The following is a 17,546-nucleotide window of genomic DNA, read 5'->3' on the forward strand; positions in this document are numbered from 1 at the left end:
TGACACTCAGGTCAGGATAGCCACGGCCAATCCATTGCGGGAAGAGATTGGACCGATGTGCATGAACATCTGAATGAGCCCTAAGTCTTATCATTGTAAATGGGTAAAATTGTAAAGTGCTTGTAAAAGAAATCCTCTGTGTTCTCAAGAGCAGAGGGATTTTTCATTTTATTGCTCATTGGTTATTGTTTATACTAGCCACTTTTGCATTTCTAGTAGCAGTGGTCAAGCATGTGCAGTGCTTACAAGCTATTTTCTATAAAACGTGTAAGCATTGCTTTGTAGCTAGCCAAATTACAGGATCCCATCAGCTTCAGTGTCATTGCCCTCTTCTGGTACTGTGTAAGCAGTTTGGACTGGCAGGATAAATCACACCCCAGAACCGAACTGTCAGTCAATCAGCAGCCCAACTAATTGAGAACATGGGACAACCCCTTTAAGTATTCTTGCAGATGAAACAGTCATGTGGAGCTGTACAGTTTCTGTGGCTCCGCAGATTGAGATGAAAGACTGTTGTTTGCTGCTATATTTTGCTCTGTATGTTTCTGCATTAGGCCATGTGCACACTCAGTATTTGGTGAGTTTTTACCTCAGTATTTGAAAGCAAAAGCCAGGAGTTAAGCAATCAGAGGAAAAGTGTAAGAGAAACAAGTCACCACTTCTGTATTTTTACCCACTCCTGTTTTACAAATCCTGAGGTAAAAAAATCACCAAATACTCAACATGTGCACATGGCCTGAAATTAAATTCAGTTCAAAGGTTACAAACAATACAGGCCCAATTCGTTATTGCATTTACATCTGTTTTTTGTCAACCTTTTGGTATTTTGTTGAGCTTTTTAATAAGATGTGACAAATTAATTAATAAGTGCACGCCGCTCAATGAATTAGGCTCATCTGATCAGTGGAGTGTGCCTCCACGCGCCTCACCAGAAATGTCATTCCAGTCATGGAGTCAGACACTGGAGTAACATTTCTGATGTAAGGAGCGCCACCACTTCGGGCGGCCATTGTTACAGCCCACCTGACCAGTTCTGCTCATTTTGGTGGAGCTGCACAAAGCTGGCATGAAAACGCCAATAGTCCCTATATTTCTTCATATTGCCCAAAAATTCTACAACATTTGAAGGAGTTTTATGACAGAATTCCAAACTTAAACACTGCGATGAATCGGGGCCTTAAGCGGGCTTTACACACTGCGATATTGGTCCCGATGTCGCTAGTGTGGGTACCCGCCCCCATCTGTTGCGCGACACGGGCAAATCGCTGCCCGTGCCACACAACATCGCCCAGACCCGTCACACATACTTACCTGCCCGGCGACGTCGCTGTGACCGGCGAACCGCCTCCTTTCTAAGGGGGCGGTCCATGCGGCGTCACAGTGATGTCACTGAGCGGCCGCCCAATAGCAGCGGAGGGGCGGAGCTGAGCGGGACGTAACATCCCGCCCACCTCCTTCCTACCGCATAGCGGCCGGGAGGCAGGTAAGGAGAGGTTCCTCGTTCCTGCGGTGTCACACGGAGCGATGTGTGCTGCCGCAGGAACGAGGAACAACCTCGTTACTGCTGCAGTAACGATTTTTGAGAATGGACCCCCATGTCACCGATGAGCGATTTTGCACGTTTTTGCAATGATGCAAAATCGCTCATCAGTGTCACACGCAACGGCATCGCTAATGCTGCCGGATGTGCGTCACCAATTCCGTGACCCCAACGAGTTTGCATTAGATGTCGTAGCGTGTAAAGCCACCTTTAGTCTGAACTTGTGGGTGTCAGTTTTACAAAAATGTCCAATGCCAACATCTCTGTATATACCTAATTGTATCTACTTTGGGTTATCATGTTTAAGTAGGTGCAATTGATTTTCCAACTGATGAGTAAAAAGTCTCCACTAATAACCAAGAATCAAATTAGCTGAATTATCAAAATTTAGGGCCATGCTACGAAATAAACTGCTCTTCTACCTAACTATATATTGGATACCATATTCTACAATGTAAATTATTTCCTGAGTTGTTGAGTGCTCTATGCTATTCTTTATATTCAGTGCTCCAACTGACGAAACATAGGATCCATAATTAGAAATAGTGATGATGGGGACGACATCATTCGTGATGGAGAGGCAGGTGTTTACAGCACAGATGGAACAAGAAGCATTTGTCATCTATCTGATGCTCTCCACCATGGCTGCAACCCTCATAGCGATGGCTATTCTGAGATCTGTTACAAGAGCCAGAAACCCATCAGTATAGAATATTTCTAATTGAAATCTCCATTATTTGAGTCCCTTGAACAACTCTGTATGTTTTCTGCCTCTGTATAAACAGAGCAGAATGACAGAGGTTAATGAGGTTATTGTTAATTGTCATCGCGGGAGTAGCAGAAAGAAGCGACATAGATCAACATGAGAACTTTGAAAACAATGGATTCCAGGATATTCTAACAGATCTATTATCTTCCCTTTGAGGCCATGTTCCCATGATGAGCATTGCTGAGTTTTTGATGTTGCAGATTATCTGCAGCATTTCTATACATATTAGGTAAATTGGGCTACTTGCTTTTTTGTGTGCTTTTATTGCATTTTTCATGAGTTTTTTGTCTCTTGTTGGTATGTCTTATTTTAAATAGAGCTGCTGTGGTCTTTTTTTTATACTTCCTGGTATTTGGCTTTGACAAAACTTTATTGATACAGACATGTGCGGATTACATGCGTTTTAAGGGTGTTTCTGAAGCAAAAACAAAAATGCATTTGCCTTTTTTACCTGCAGATTTTTCGGCTACAATGCAATTCTATGGGGAAAATCTGCACATAAAACTCAGCTTAGCTTACTCTCAAGAAAAAAAATTATATGTTGATTTGAAACACACCACCAGTGGTTAGTTTGCGCATTGTAAAAGAAACACAGTAGGTATGAGATTTCTATGAAGCCTATCCACTTTGCTGGAGCAATAAGATTCTGTGTTTTTTGCACAGCAAAAATACATAGCATCAAAAACTTACTAATAACTAATAATGGGAACTTAAAGAGGTTGTCCACTACTTTTACATTTATGGGCTATCCTTAAGTTGGTTATCAATGTCTGATCGGCTGGGGTCTGACACCCTGCACCCTCAACAATCAGTTGGTCTCAGTGCTGTCGGCAGTAGGCAGCTGGAAATGCTCAGGTCCGGAGCTGCCCAGTCTTCTGAGAACGGTGGCTGGGTACTGTTCATCCGCCTCCTATTAATTTAACTGGGAGGTGCATGTGCAGTACCTGACCACGGCCGCTATCAGTTGACAGGGAGGCTTCAGAACAGAGCATTTCCGGCCATGCCGAGTGTCAGACCCCAGACGATCAGACATTGATGACCTGTCCTAAGGATAGGCCATCAAAGTAAAAGTAGTGGACAACCCGTTTAAAGTGAACTTGTCAGATGCAATACGCACCCAGAACCACGAGCAGGTCTGGGTGCATATTGCTATTCCCTGCCTAACCGTCCCTGTATACACTAGCATAAATAAAGAGATCTTTAGAAAAAAGATTATAAAGATTCTTTATAATATGCTAATGAGGCCATTGACTAGTCGTGAGGGCATTACTTCCCCCGACTAGTCCACCCTCATAGCATGTTAGTACATCCATAGGGGCATGCTAATATGCTATTCAATGCAGCGTCACTAGTGGTGATGCGCGTACCTGTGTCCGCGGTGAACACTGAAGCTGAATGTCCTGCACTTCTGGTCATGCACACTAGACCTGTCTGAAGCTGGGACCTGTACACCTGGCTTCATATTGCGCATGACCGGAAGTGCTAGGCATTCAGCTCAGCGTTCACCACGGACACAGGTACGCGCATTACCACTGGTGACTCTGTATTTAATAGCATATTAGCACACCCCGTGGGCGTACTAACATGATAAGAGGGCAGCTAGTCGGGGGAAGTAATGCCCTCAGGACTAGTTGCTGGCCTCATTAGCATAAGATATAAGATCTTTAGAAATACTTTTTCTAAAGATTCCTTTATCTATGCTAGTGTATACAGGAATAGTAGGGCAAGGATTAGCAATATACAGCCAGAACTGCTCGTGGTTCTGGGTGCATATTGGATCTGACAGGTTCCCTTTAATCCAATAGTTTTTAGTACTCAACAAAAAAAGTTACATCCAATATAACATTTGTTGCTTCTTGAAAATAATTCATTTTTCCAATTAGCCTTTAACCCCACCAAAGGATCAAATGGAGAATATGGACCAGTGTTTGAGGAGCAGCCACAGAACACTTTGTTTCCAGAGGGGTCAGAAGAACAACTTACCCTTGCTTGCCGTGCACGGGCCAAGCCTCCTGCCACATACAGGTATTACTGAAAGATGGCATGACAGATTTAGCTAATGAAGATAACATATCATGATCATTAGCCATAAATTCAGTTTTCTAGTATTTACTAGATGTTAAATATATTGCTCTTACTTTTCTTGCAGGTGGAAACTGAATGGTACAGAACTCAACCTTATGGCCAACTCCAGTTACCAACTAGTAGGAGGAAACCTAGCAATCTCTAACCCGACACAGTCTAAGCACACGGGAACCTATCAATGTGTAGCCTCAAACCCAAGGGGCGCCGTGCTTAGTAATGAAGTCTCGCTGCGCTTTGGATGTGAGTGTCCAAAAATAATCCATCCCCTATTATAATAGTACGCACATTAATGCTTTGTTGGCTTGTAAATAATTATTAATTAAAAAAAAATAATCTTTTGTTCTTTGTCTTATATCTCAGATTTGCATGAATTTCCGTCAGAGGAGAGAGATGTAGTTAAAACAACTGAAGGATGGGGAGTTATGTTGCCTTGTAATCCTCCGCAGCACTACCCTGGTAATAATCCGCCCGAATAGATCTCCTATCTGTCTGTATTGCCACCAACTCATCATGTTATTTTTTATTCAGTGAATTTTTAGCTTTATCTTGGCAAGGACATATGTTTATGGATGAGGGTCACAGCCTGGAGATGAAAGTGGCAGAAGTAACCAACCCCTTACCCTTGTGTATTTACCATCTAAAGGCGTCTGGATCTTATTATATTCTCCCAGACATGGCATTCATATACTGTCCTATTGGCTGCAGCCCTCTTGCTATGCCCTTCAAAAATGATATAAAACAAATGGAGATGGCAGGAGCTTAGGGAAACAAATAAAGTGTTAGAACAAAGAAAGCCCTAGTCACCTGCTAATCCTTACAGCCACATAGCGGGTGTCAAATCTCAAGCTGTGAGGAACATCCCTGAACATCTGCTGACCCTAGAGTCCTACCACTAATATATGCCAATGGGTAAATCAATTCACCGGTGGCACAAGAGGTTTCTGTTCTGCCTTGTAAAAGAAAGCAAACTAATTATTAAAATATAAAAATACACTGCCATGGCTACATGTGCTTAGCATTATGTTAAAAATACAAAATATATAACAAATTTCAGACCTAAATGATAGTCTGGAATCTGCTATTCAAATGCCAGGTAAAATTACGGTGATATCAGGAGCATGGCTGACACTGAGTGGTATATATACAGATTATGATGCCAAAACGTTAGGTGTTTCCATTATTTTGTCCAACCCCTGTAGGTGACTGTAATACAACATTACACGTAGTACAGAAAAACTACTCCTCATTAACCCTTTCCTCAATGGGATCATTTTTGCTTTCGTGATTTCATTTTTTTACCCCTCCCTTTGTTTCAAGAACCACATCTGTTATTTTTTAACATGGCAATATGAGGGCTTGTTTGTTTGTTTTTATTTGCAAGACAAGTTGTAGTTTTAATTAATTTAATTCATTTTACTATAGAATTTATGAAAAATGTGAGGAAAAAATTCTATGCGTGGTGAAATGGTGAAAAAAAATGAAATTCTGCCATTTTTGGGGGGGGGGTTGTTTATATGATATTTACTCCTTCACTGCTAAAAATGACCTGGCAAAATGATTGTACAGATCAGTATAATAATGATGATACTAAATTTGTTACTTTTTTTTTTCTTTCAAATATTTTAGCGGTGTTATAGAAAAGTCAGAGTTTTCCAAATTAAAAAAAAAGTGTTTTTATGGCTGTTATCCAATAAACACTGTTTTATTTTTCTGGCAATTGAGCTATTTGAGGGCTTTTCTTTTGAGAGGAGTGATGATGTTGTCATTGGTACAATCTTGGGGTAAATTCAACTTTGTTTATTTACTTTTATTCTAATTTTTGGCAGATAAGGGGGACCAAAAAATTACTATAAGGTCATTTTCATTTTTTTTTTCTTTAAAGAGAATCTGTCCATAGGATCACTACTCCCGAGCCGTCTATGTGGACATGCAGGTCATAGGAACTTGAATAAAATGACACCTTGATGCCTTATTTCAGAGAAATCCACATTCTCAATATGTAAATGAGCTGTTAAGATCTATGGGCTGGATATAGATCCATAGATCTATGGGCTGGATATACATCCTCCTGAGAATCTGCCTCCAGAGCAAATTATAAATGAAAGGAGCTGTTTACAGTGTGAGACATGTAGATCAGGAGAGCAGACTGTCAGTAAGTACATGTCTCACACTGGTAACGCCCCCTTTCATTTAAAATAAGCTTGGGGACAGATTCTCAGGGATATCTATGTCCGACCCAAAGATCTCTGGAATCAGACATCAGATCGTAAATATCAAGGCATTTTCTTCTACTTACTAGGATCTGCATTTCTATATAGGTGACTTAGGAGCTTAGGAGGGTTGAACATACTGTCAGTTTCACTTTAAAGTAAACTTGTCAGGTGCAATATGCACCCAGAACCACAAGCAGTTCTGGATGCATATTGCTAATCCCTGCCTAACTGCCCTGTATACACTAGCATAGATAAAGAGATCTTTAGAAAAAGTATTTCTAAAGATCCATTATGATATGCTAATGAGGTCAGCGACTAGTCGCGAGGGTGTTATTTCCCTTGGCTAGTCGGCCCTCCGTAGCATGTAAGCACGTCCCTGTGGGCATTCTAACGTGCTAATGAATGCACAGCATCAGTGGCATGGTTGCGCTCACCTTAGCTGCCACCGCTGGTTTTCGGCCAAAGTGCACAAGGTCAGAATGTCCCCGTACTTCCGGTCATGCACACTACACCAGTTTGAAGCTGGGACACGTACACCAAGCTTTCTAGTATGAATGACTGGAAGTCCCAGACTTCTGATCATGTACACTTAGCCGAAAACCAGCGGTGGCAGCCAAGAGGTAAGCGCAACCATCCCTTTGACGCTGCGCATTTATTAGCATCTTAGTGCTCCCACAGGGGTGTGCTTACATGGTAAGTGGACCAACTAGCCAGTTGAAGTAACGCCCTTGCGACTAGTCGCTGGCCTCATTAGCGTATGATAAAAGATCTTTAGAAATACTTTTTCTAAAGATTTCTTTATCTATGCTAGTGGGACGGTTAGGCAGGGATTAGCAATATACACCCAGAACTGCTCGTGGTTCTGGGTGCATATTGGACCTAACAGGTTCCCTTTAAATAATTTCCCATTTGGGTTAAATAATTTTTGTGTTTTGAATTTGATAAAAAATTGTATTGTAAAAGATGGAGGTTAGAACGTTTAAGGGGATAATTTCCAAATTGGAAAATACCCCTTTAAGAAAACATAGCATCAGGAATAGATATTGATTTTTGGATAATGTTTTCCATTTATTATATCTGAACTTTCAAATTATATTTTGTTTCTAGCAAGCTGGAAATAAGTCCAAAAAGCTTAAGGATCACACATTAGATTGCATATTATCAACATATGAGTTGTTCTGTAAAATATTGTTTTAACACATCAATATACTATTGACCTCATTTAGTTTACATATTAAGCTGTGAATCATGTGTTGTCATTTAGAGATGTCGATCCAAAACTTAAAGAGGTTTCCACTATTACGATATTGCTGGCCAATCTAGCTTCTTCCATTGGGTCCAGCGATTATGTGAATATTGGGCCTTAGGGCGGCTTTGCACACTACGACACCGCAGGTGCGATGTCGGTGGGGTCAAATCGAAAGTGACGCACATCCGGCATCACTTGCGATGTCGTAGTGTGTAAATCCTAGATGATACGATGAACGAGCGCAAAAGCTTCGTTATCGTATCATCGGTGCAGGCTCTGACATTTCCATAATGCCGGTGCAGCGACAGGTACGATGTAGTTCCTCGCTCCTGTGGCAGCACACATCGCTGTGTATGAAGCCGCAGGAGCGAGGAACATCTCCTTACCTACCGCCGGCCACAATGCGGACGGAAGGAGGTGGGTGGGATGTTTACATCCTGCTCATCTCCACCCCTCCGCCGCTATTGGCCGCCTGCCATGTGACATCGCTATGACGCCGCACGACCCGCCCCCTTAGGAAGGAGGCGGGTCGCCGGCCAGAGCGACGGTCGCAGGGAAGGTGAGTGCATGTGAAGCTGGCGTAGCGATAATTTTCGCTACGCCAGCTATCACAAGATATCGCTGCTGCGACAGGGGTGGGGACTATCACGTGCGACATCGCAGCATCGGCTTGCGATGTCTCAACGTGCAAAGCCCGCCTTAGTGTTTCAGCAAAAGCCCAACAGTGACGGTTACTATTTTGTAGGGCTGCTTAACACTGTTTGTAGTGCTGTTGTGGTAGTTCCAACTTTAAAAGAATAAGTAATAAATAAGTTTTAAAAAAAATCAAGTCTTCAAATTACTTTTCCAACCTTTCGGAGGGACAACAAAAAAAGGCTAAAAAAAATGGACAATAAATAAAAAATATATAAGTGCCTGCCAATCATACACAAAGTAAAAAATTGAAAATAACTGTCGTGAAATAGTGAAAAAAAATACAGTTTTCATGTTAGGACTTTTTTTTTGTATATTATTAAACATATCAGTTTGAACAGTAGGAAAAAATAGTAATTTCACATTTGTTGCAATGTCTTACAGGTTTGTCATACCGATGGCTACTGAATGAGTTCCCAGCGTTTTTGTCCATTGATAGCAGGAGGTTTGTTTCTCAAGTAACAGGAAACTTGTACATTGCGCGCACAGACGCCCAGGATGAGGGGGGATACTCCTGTCTGACCACCAGCCACATTGCTTTTACAACCAAAAGTGTTTACAGTAGCTTTACTCGACTTAGTATCACTCCAGAAGGTAAGTTAGGTTTTAAAAAGCCAAGAGTTTTGGCCAAGTGTATCAGAATGGTCAACCATGAAAATAAATTAAAGGTGTAAGCCTAAGGTTAAAGGTTAATTTACTCTCTTAGATCACGGGACAAGTAGGAAAGCGGGGCACTTTTAGAACATTCACCTAATGTGTACAGTGCTGAACAAAGAAGATGCTTCTAAATCGTTATTTCTTATTGACTACCTTGCATAATTGCCGGTATCACTCTATCACTTTTGTACAAGGAGATCCAGGTGGGCTGACTGAGGCACAGAATGTGTGTTACCACGAGCACTGGACACATTAGATTGTCGTACAGGGGGAATCACAGGAACACTAGGGGGGCACTTTCAGTGTGGAACTGAGCTGCCAAGGTCCCACCAGTAACACTGGATCTGGGGTCCACTATGACCCACATGCAATTATTACATTAGCCTCATTCACACATTTATCGGTACTTCTATGTAAAAATGCACCGGGTAGTTTGTTGAATGAATGATGTGATGCTGCTTTTCTGTACATAGTGAATAATGTAATGGGGCCAAATACTTTTTAAATTGTGGGTTAATTGGTTCACTCTAACACAGGGCCCACCGGGAGATTCTCTTGTTCTCCGGTGGGCAAATCCAAACCTGGGCACTATAATAAGTATGTAACAGCAATATCGAGAAAATGGAACATTTTTTAAATTATTCAAATTGAAAAATTGTGTGATCTAACAGAGAAAATTAATATTTATATTTGTACAACCTCTTTAGAGGGTATCTGTCACCATATTTCAGCATACAAACTGAATAGATGAATAAATAGACCTCATAAACCTGATGAGTATGGTATGCATACTTTGAAAACTCATGTCACAATGACTTTACAATCCTTTCTGAAAATGTAAACTTGGTCTCCAGACAACTAGACTGATTGACAGCTCCTCAATGTCCCTCTCCCCTGCTGCTGAGGTCTTACACTGCTCAATACAAGCTCCAAAAGTCATTCAGTCTGAGTGGGTGGAGAGTGAATACACTTAGGCGGGCTTTGCACACTACGACATCGCAAGCCGATGCTGCGATGCCGAGTGCGATAGTCCCTGCCCCCGTCGCAGCAGCTATATCTTGTGATTGCTGCCGTAGCGAATATTATCGCTACGGCAGCTTCACATGCACTCACCTGCCCTGTTACGTCGCTCTGGCTGGCAAACCACCTCCTTCCTAAGGGGGCGGGTCGTGCGGCGTCACAACGACGTCACACAGCAGGCGGCCAATAGAAGCGGAGGGGCGGAGATGAGCGGGACGTAAACATCCCGCCCACCTCCGTCCTTCCGCAGAGCCGGCGTGAGACGTGGTGATGCAGTTAGGAGATGTTCCTCGCTCCTGCGGCTTCTCACACAGCGATCTCTTTAGCTGGACCCGTGAAATGCTCAGACAACCATTCCGACATGAACTTTCAAAGTAAGCATACCAATTTTATTAGTCCTGTTAAGTGATCTATTGATTAATGAATCAAATTAGTGTTGTTGAATCTGATGACAGATCAGCTTTAAGGAGAATCCAGATGCTATGTTTATTCTATATCAAAGTCTACTTGTTTATATATACCACCTATGCCAACCTATTTGGAAATGTATATGTACACTAGCTGAGCACTCACATATTCCTCTATCCAGTTCAGGCAAATGAGGCTGAATTACAGCTTATTAATCATATCAAGGTTGGTTTAAAAATGGGTGCTATCTCTTAATTGGCATTCTTAGTATATCATAGCAATACTATCTAAACTTAATTCTTAGACAGTCAAATTTAAACTAGGAAGGCTTAAGATCTCACAGGTTTATTATAGGGGTTCAGTTTGTTTGAGAAATCTGTAGTATTTTAACACTGCCTAGTCTAAATTGACACCATTTATTAGTTGGCTTGCTTTGTGCCAGAAATGTGCACCACCATATCTTATAAACCATGCCCTTTTACTGATAAACCCCACCCATTTACTTCTAAACCATGCCTGTTATCTTATAAACTGTGCCCTTTTACTGATAAATCACACCTCTTATCTTATAAACCATGCCCTTTTACTGATAAACAACACCACTATCTTACAAACCTGTGATGCTAGACACTACGAGTAGTATGAATAGAAGGGTAGTCAGACAAGCCAGGATTATAAGCCAGGAGGTAACATATAAGGTTCAGAGAGCAGACAGAGACATGGTCAGGAAGAGGTCCAAGGTCAGAAGCCGGGAGGTGTGACGGGGACCTTCTCCCAAATCACACAATCAACAGAGCGAGAGAGGGCTGTACAATCTAAAGAGCATTTATTCCAAGCAAATCAAATGGTCCATAACATAATCCACAAAACAGAGGGTAAAATTAGTCTAGTAACACAACCTGGTAAGCGATAAATGTATAGGTCTCTCTGAGAAGCCACAGCTTCTCCCAGAGGATCAATCCTTCTTTCTTCAAGTTCTCCAAACAGACTGACTCATCCCCCCCCAGGTAAGCAAAGAGGTTAGGTGGATCCCAGGCCCACCTCCCCCAGACTTAGAAACAGGAACACTACAGGGGGTGATTACCAAAGACAATACAATGTACACACAAGCAGTACAAATAATGGACAGTGAACTAAGCTTAAAATATGAATCTACACAACATGATACACCTCCCCTCATATCCCACCATCACAGTAGGTAGCGAATAAGGGTTCAGGGAACAGACAGAGACGTGGTCAGGAAGAGTTCAGAGGTAAGAAGCCGGGAGGTAACGTATAAGATTCATGGAGCAGGCAGAGACATGGTCTGGAAGAGATCCGAGGTCAGAAGCCAAAATCAGAACATTTACACCAGACAAGAGCCATAGCACACTGAGCAAAAAGCACAACTAGTGAAATTCAGACAGAGCAAGCCCAGTAAAGAAACAGAGCAAGAACCAGGAATGAGACACATCTGTGAAGGCACCTCCCAAAACCAGTGTGGACCCTAGTGCTGAAAGACAACCTGTCAGCAATTGCACAAGACACATAGCAGTAAATTTTCAAATGCAAAATGCTCCGCATAGTGGAGCTGTGACAACCATGACAGTATAATGCCCTTTTACTGATAAACCACGCCCCTTATCTTATACACCATGCCATTTTACTGATAAACCATGCCCCTTATATTATAAACCATGTTCTTTTACTGATACACCATGCTTCTTATCTTATACACCATGTCATTATACTGATAAACCACACCCCTTACCTTATAAACCATGCTCTCTTGCTGATAAACCATATCTTATCTTATAAACCATACCCTTTTACTAATAAACCACAGCCCCATCTTATAAACCATGCCCCTTATCTTATACACTATGCCAGTTTACTGATAAACCACACCCTATTTCTTATACACCAAGACCTTTTACTGATAAATCACACCCCTGTCTTACAAACCATGCCCATTTATTTATAAACCACACCCCCTATCTTACAATATAAACTATGCCCTCTTGCTGATAAACCATGCCCCTTATCTTATACACCATGCTCTTTTACTGCTAAACCACTACCCTTATCTTATAAACCATACCCTTTTACTGATAAACCATGCCCATTATCTTTTAAACCATACCCTTTTACAGATAAACCATTCCCCTTATCTTATACACCATGCTCTTTTACTGATAAACCATGCCCCTTATCTTATACACCATGCTCTTTTACTGCTAAGCCACTCCCCTTATCTTATAAACCCTACCCTTTTACACATAAACCACACCCCTTATCTTATACACCATGCTCTTTTACTGCTAAATTACTCCCCTTATCTTATAAACCATACCCTTTTACAGATAAACCATTCCCCTTATCTTATACACCATGCTCTTTTACTGATAAACCATGCCCCTTATCTTATACACCATGCTCTTTTACTGCTAAGCCACTCCCCTTATCTTATAAACCCTACCCTTTTACACATAAACCACACCCCTTATCTTATACACCATGCTCTTTTACTGCTAAATTACTCCCCTTATCTTATAAACCATACCCTTTTACACATAAACCACGCCCCTTATCTTATACACCATGCTCTTTTATTGCTAAATTACTCCCCTTATCTTATAAACCATACCCTTTTACAGATAAACCACTCCCCTTATCTTATACACCATGCTCTTTTACAGATAAACCACGCCCCTTATCTTATACACCATGCTCTTTTACAGATAAACCACTCCCCTTATCTTATAAACCATGCCCTTTTACACATATACACTGTACCCTTATCTTATAAACCAGGCCCCTTATCTTATACACCATGCCCTTATCTTATAAACCATACCCCTTTTCTTATACACTGTACCCTTATCTTATACACCAGGCTCCTTATCTTATACACCATGCTCATTTACTGATAAACGACACCCCTTTGTCAAGCAAGGTGCAGAAAGTGTCTAAAACACATGGTACCTATGATATGATACTCCTCTCCCTGTGTTAGGTGTATGTATATTGTAATATCTTACTCTCCATCCATATTCTCTCCCATCTGTCAGTTGGACTTGATTGACATCTATTTTCAACCATACTGTGTATGTGTAACATAGATATTACAAATCAAACATTAGCTCTATAAAACTTCTTTAGTAAAATAAAAGTGTAGTCATTACTGTGTTTTAGTTCATTAAATAATGTGGTTCATTTTAGCTTTTTATCTTGCAGCAGAGCCGCGGTTATACGCCCCCAGTATTAAAGTGCGTTTCCCAGCGGAGACATATACTCTTTCCAGGCAGTCAGTGACATTGGAGTGTTTTGCCTTTGGAAAGTAAGTAGCTTCAATTTTTTTATGTCTACAGTACGTGGAAAAATCAGTTCTTAGACATTGATTTAAAATGAATGTATAATAAGAAAATGAGATTTAGGTTAAATCAAGATTTTTTTGTTAAAGGGGTATTCTCATCTCTAAGGTCTTATCCCAATATGCAATAGGTGCAATAATAAGAATATTATTAAATTTATCTCTAATTAGAAATGTAGTATTGTTATCCTGATATAGCCATGTCTCTTACCTTATGTGCAGGGCATTGCAGCTTAGGTATCCAAGGTTACACCCACTAATATTGTGACAGTTAGTTAGTTGCTTGTGATCATAAACATGGATACCCAAGCTGTAATGCCCTGCACATGAGGTAAGTGACATGGCTATATCAGGAGAATTATACTACATGTCTAAGGGGAGGTATTATTACGCTTAGTGCATATTGGGATAGGATCTTGGAGATAGGAGTAAACCTTTAAAGGGGTGGTTCACCCATTTTTTTTATTTTCCCAATGAGTTTCACTTACCATTGTATGCATCTTCTCCATTGGCTTGTATTTCCAGTTCTGGCACTGAGCGGCGCTATCCTGCACGCTCAGTGCCTGTCACATGACCCCCTGGAGCTGTGGCCGCCAGCATCCTCTGACGTCCCGGCATTTCCGGGCTCTCAAACTTGACGCTTACGTCAGAGGATGCCGACGCCACTCACACTGATTGACTGGGCTGTGGGCAATGACTACCGCACGTCACAGCCCAGCATCGAGGGGAGGATCCGGAGGACGCCAGTGTGGAGCGGTGAAGGCAGAGCGCGCCGCTTACGATCGGCCAGATGTGGGAGGTACGGGCTCCAGTGTGGAGTACAGGGGGGGTTTCCCCACTGAAATCCCCCCTGTCACGCAAGTATGTGATCACACTGCCCACCCGACAGCTGTGGTCAGCTGTCAGGAGAGCGGGCGGTGTCGGCAGTGTGATCATATAATCCTACCAGCAGCACAGGTGACTGTACGCTGCATGGGACCAATCTGCTCCACTCTGTCACCTGCACAACAAGTCCCAGAGTGGAGACAGTAAGTTACATGTAGCATCCGGTCACCTGCACAACAAGTCCCAGAGTGGAGACAGTAAGTTACATGTAGCATCCGGTCACCTGCACAACAAGTCCCAGAGTGGAGACAGTTAGTGACATGTAGCATCCGGTCACCTGCACAACAAGTCCCAGAGTGGAGACAGTGACATGCTCTGCTCTGACACATAGTGTGCTATATGTCACTAACTGTCTCCACTCTGGGACTTGTTGTGCAGGTGACCGGATGCTACATGTCACTAACTGCCCCACTCTGAGACTTGTTCAGGTCAGAGTGTATACAGTTGGTACAATGCAGCAGAAGTCACAGAGTGGAGCAAGTTAGTGACATGTATCATCCAGTCACCTGCACAACAAGTCCCAGAGTGGATACAGTTAGTGACATGCAGCACACTATGTGTCAGAGCAGAGTATGTCACCAACTTGCTCTGCTCTGTCACCTGCGGAGCTGCATGTCACCAACTAAAGGTAAGTTCACACAGTGCGTTTTTCGCTGCGTTTTTGCTCAGAAAACTGCATGACTTTGCTTCCCCAGCAAAGTCTATGAGTTTTCATTTTTGCTGTCTGCACACAGCATTTTTTTCAGCTGCGTTTTTGTGGTGCCCACAAAAACGCAGCATGTCAATTATTTTTGTGTTTTTTCACTGCGTTTTACACCCATTGAGTTGAATGAGATGTTCAAAAACGCAATGAAAAACACAATTTGCAAATACAGCTGCGTTTTAGTGCGTTTCTATGACTAAAAACGCAGCTATAAACACAAGGGGTGGGTAGTAAAGTGACGTGTACAGGAAGAGGATTCCTTCTGTCATTAAACACAGAAGCGTGAATCCTCCCGGTACCGTCACCACCACTTCCATCTCCCGTCCGGTGCCATGTCAGCTCCCGTGCGGCGCAATGTACGGGCGGGAGATGGAGGCAGCTGCTAAATCAAAAGTGAACAATAGAAAAAAAAAATGTCATACTCACCTGTCTGCAGACTCCCGGTACCATGTCCGCTCCCAGCTCCTCTCCCAGGACTGCCGCTCCGGCTGTGTGCAGACTCTCCGGGCATGTCCGATGCCTGCAGGACCTGGCGCTGATCACCTGATGCGGTCACCTGACGCATCAGCTGATCATAGTCTCGCGGTGACGCCATCTTTTTAGCGCCCGGCTGGCTATCAGCTGATGCCGTCAGAAGACTTCATCAGCTGATTACCGGCAGCGATCTGACGGGATCAGACTCCCGTCCGATCGCTCCAGGAGCTGTCGGTAATCAGCACATAAGTGAGTATTTTTTTTTTTTTCACTGATGCATCAGCTGATTGTATAACCGGCTTTTATACAATCAGCTGCTGTGTCATCTGATTCATGTCCTTTAACCTGACATCATCTGATCGCTTTGCCTTCCAGCAAACCGATCAGATGATATTGGATCCGGATTGGATGGCGCGGGACCCTTGACCCAGGATTACTGCGGAGGGGGGTTCTTTATTTCAATAAAGATGGAGTCACTAATTGTGTTGTGTTTTATTTCTAATAAAAATATTTTTCTGTGTTTTGTGTTTTTTTAATCTTTACTAGAAATTCATGGTGGCCATGTCTAATATTGGCGTGACCTCATGAATTTTGGGCTTAGGGCCATCTTATAATTTACAGCTAGCCCTAACCCCATTATTACCCAGCGAGCCACCAGTCACCAGGGCAGCTGGAAGAGTTGGATACAGCGCCAGAAGATGGCGCTTCTATGGAAGCGCTATTTTCTGGGGTGGCTGCGGACTGCAATTCGCAGAGGGGGTGCCCAGAAAGCTTGGGCACCCTGCACTGCGGATTCCAATCCCCAGCTGCCTAGTTGTACCTGGCTGGACTCGAAAATTCAGCGAAGCCCACGTCTTTTTTTTTTTTTTTTTTTTATTAATTATTTCATGAAATTCATGAAATAAAAAAAAAAGGGCTTCTCTATATTTTTGGTTCCCAGCTGGGTACAATTAGGCAGCTGGGGGTTGGGGGCAGCCCGTAGCTGCCTGCTGTACCTGGCTAGCATACAAAAATATGGCGAAGCCCACATCATTTTTTTAAAAAAGTTTTCAGGCAAAAACCTTTATAATAAAAAAAAATAAATGCTTCCCTCGATTTCTATTGCCAGTGAAAGTAACACCAAGCAGCGGGGGTTAGCAGCCAGTAGCTGCTTGGCTTACCCTTAGCAATAGAAAATGCACACAAACAATGTGATTTTTTGGGGTTTTTTTATTTTTAATGAATTTTTTTTAAAAAAAAATCGACATGGACTTCGCCCATCGAGCACCAGAGCATTTTACTGCTCAATTCATCCCAAGTAATCATATGACTCCAGTGTCGGCCGATTACTTGTTCTGTATCCCCCTGCATCCATTGCAGCGTGTACGGGCTGTGAGGTCAGCGGAGTTCAGTCCAGCACTGGAGTCAGCTGATCTGAACTCAGCTGAACTCCAGCCTGCACACGCTGCGATGGATGCAGGGGGACATAGAACAAGTAAGGTCTAAGGCACACGGCGAG

General features: G+C 42.5%; 1 protein-coding gene across 4 annotated transcripts in view; it reads left to right on the forward strand.

The window, feature by feature from the left end:
- CNTN2 (contactin 2) overlaps positions 1-17,546 on the forward strand; it is a 130,974-nt gene that overhangs the window by 68,921 nt on the left and 44,507 nt on the right. For 2 of the 4 annotated variants that reach the window (XM_075335676.1, XM_075335678.1), the window contains 5 exons: positions 4,193-4,334; positions 4,459-4,634; positions 4,755-4,850; positions 8,934-9,143; positions 13,851-13,953. In XM_075335676.1, coding sequence (XP_075191791.1) covers positions 4,193-4,334; positions 4,459-4,634; positions 4,755-4,850; positions 8,934-9,143; positions 13,851-13,953 — 727 coding nt within the window. The remainder of the gene's footprint in view (positions 1-4,192; positions 4,335-4,458; positions 4,635-4,754; positions 4,851-8,933; positions 9,144-13,850; positions 13,954-17,546) is intronic. The other 2 variants (XM_075335677.1, XM_075335679.1) reach the window with 1 other exon arrangement.

The sequence above is a fragment of the Anomaloglossus baeobatrachus genome, chromosome 2 (genome assembly GCF_048569485.1).
Source record: "Anomaloglossus baeobatrachus isolate aAnoBae1 chromosome 2, aAnoBae1.hap1, whole genome shotgun sequence".
Lineage (NCBI taxonomy): Eukaryota > Metazoa > Chordata > Amphibia > Anura > Aromobatidae > Anomaloglossus > Anomaloglossus baeobatrachus.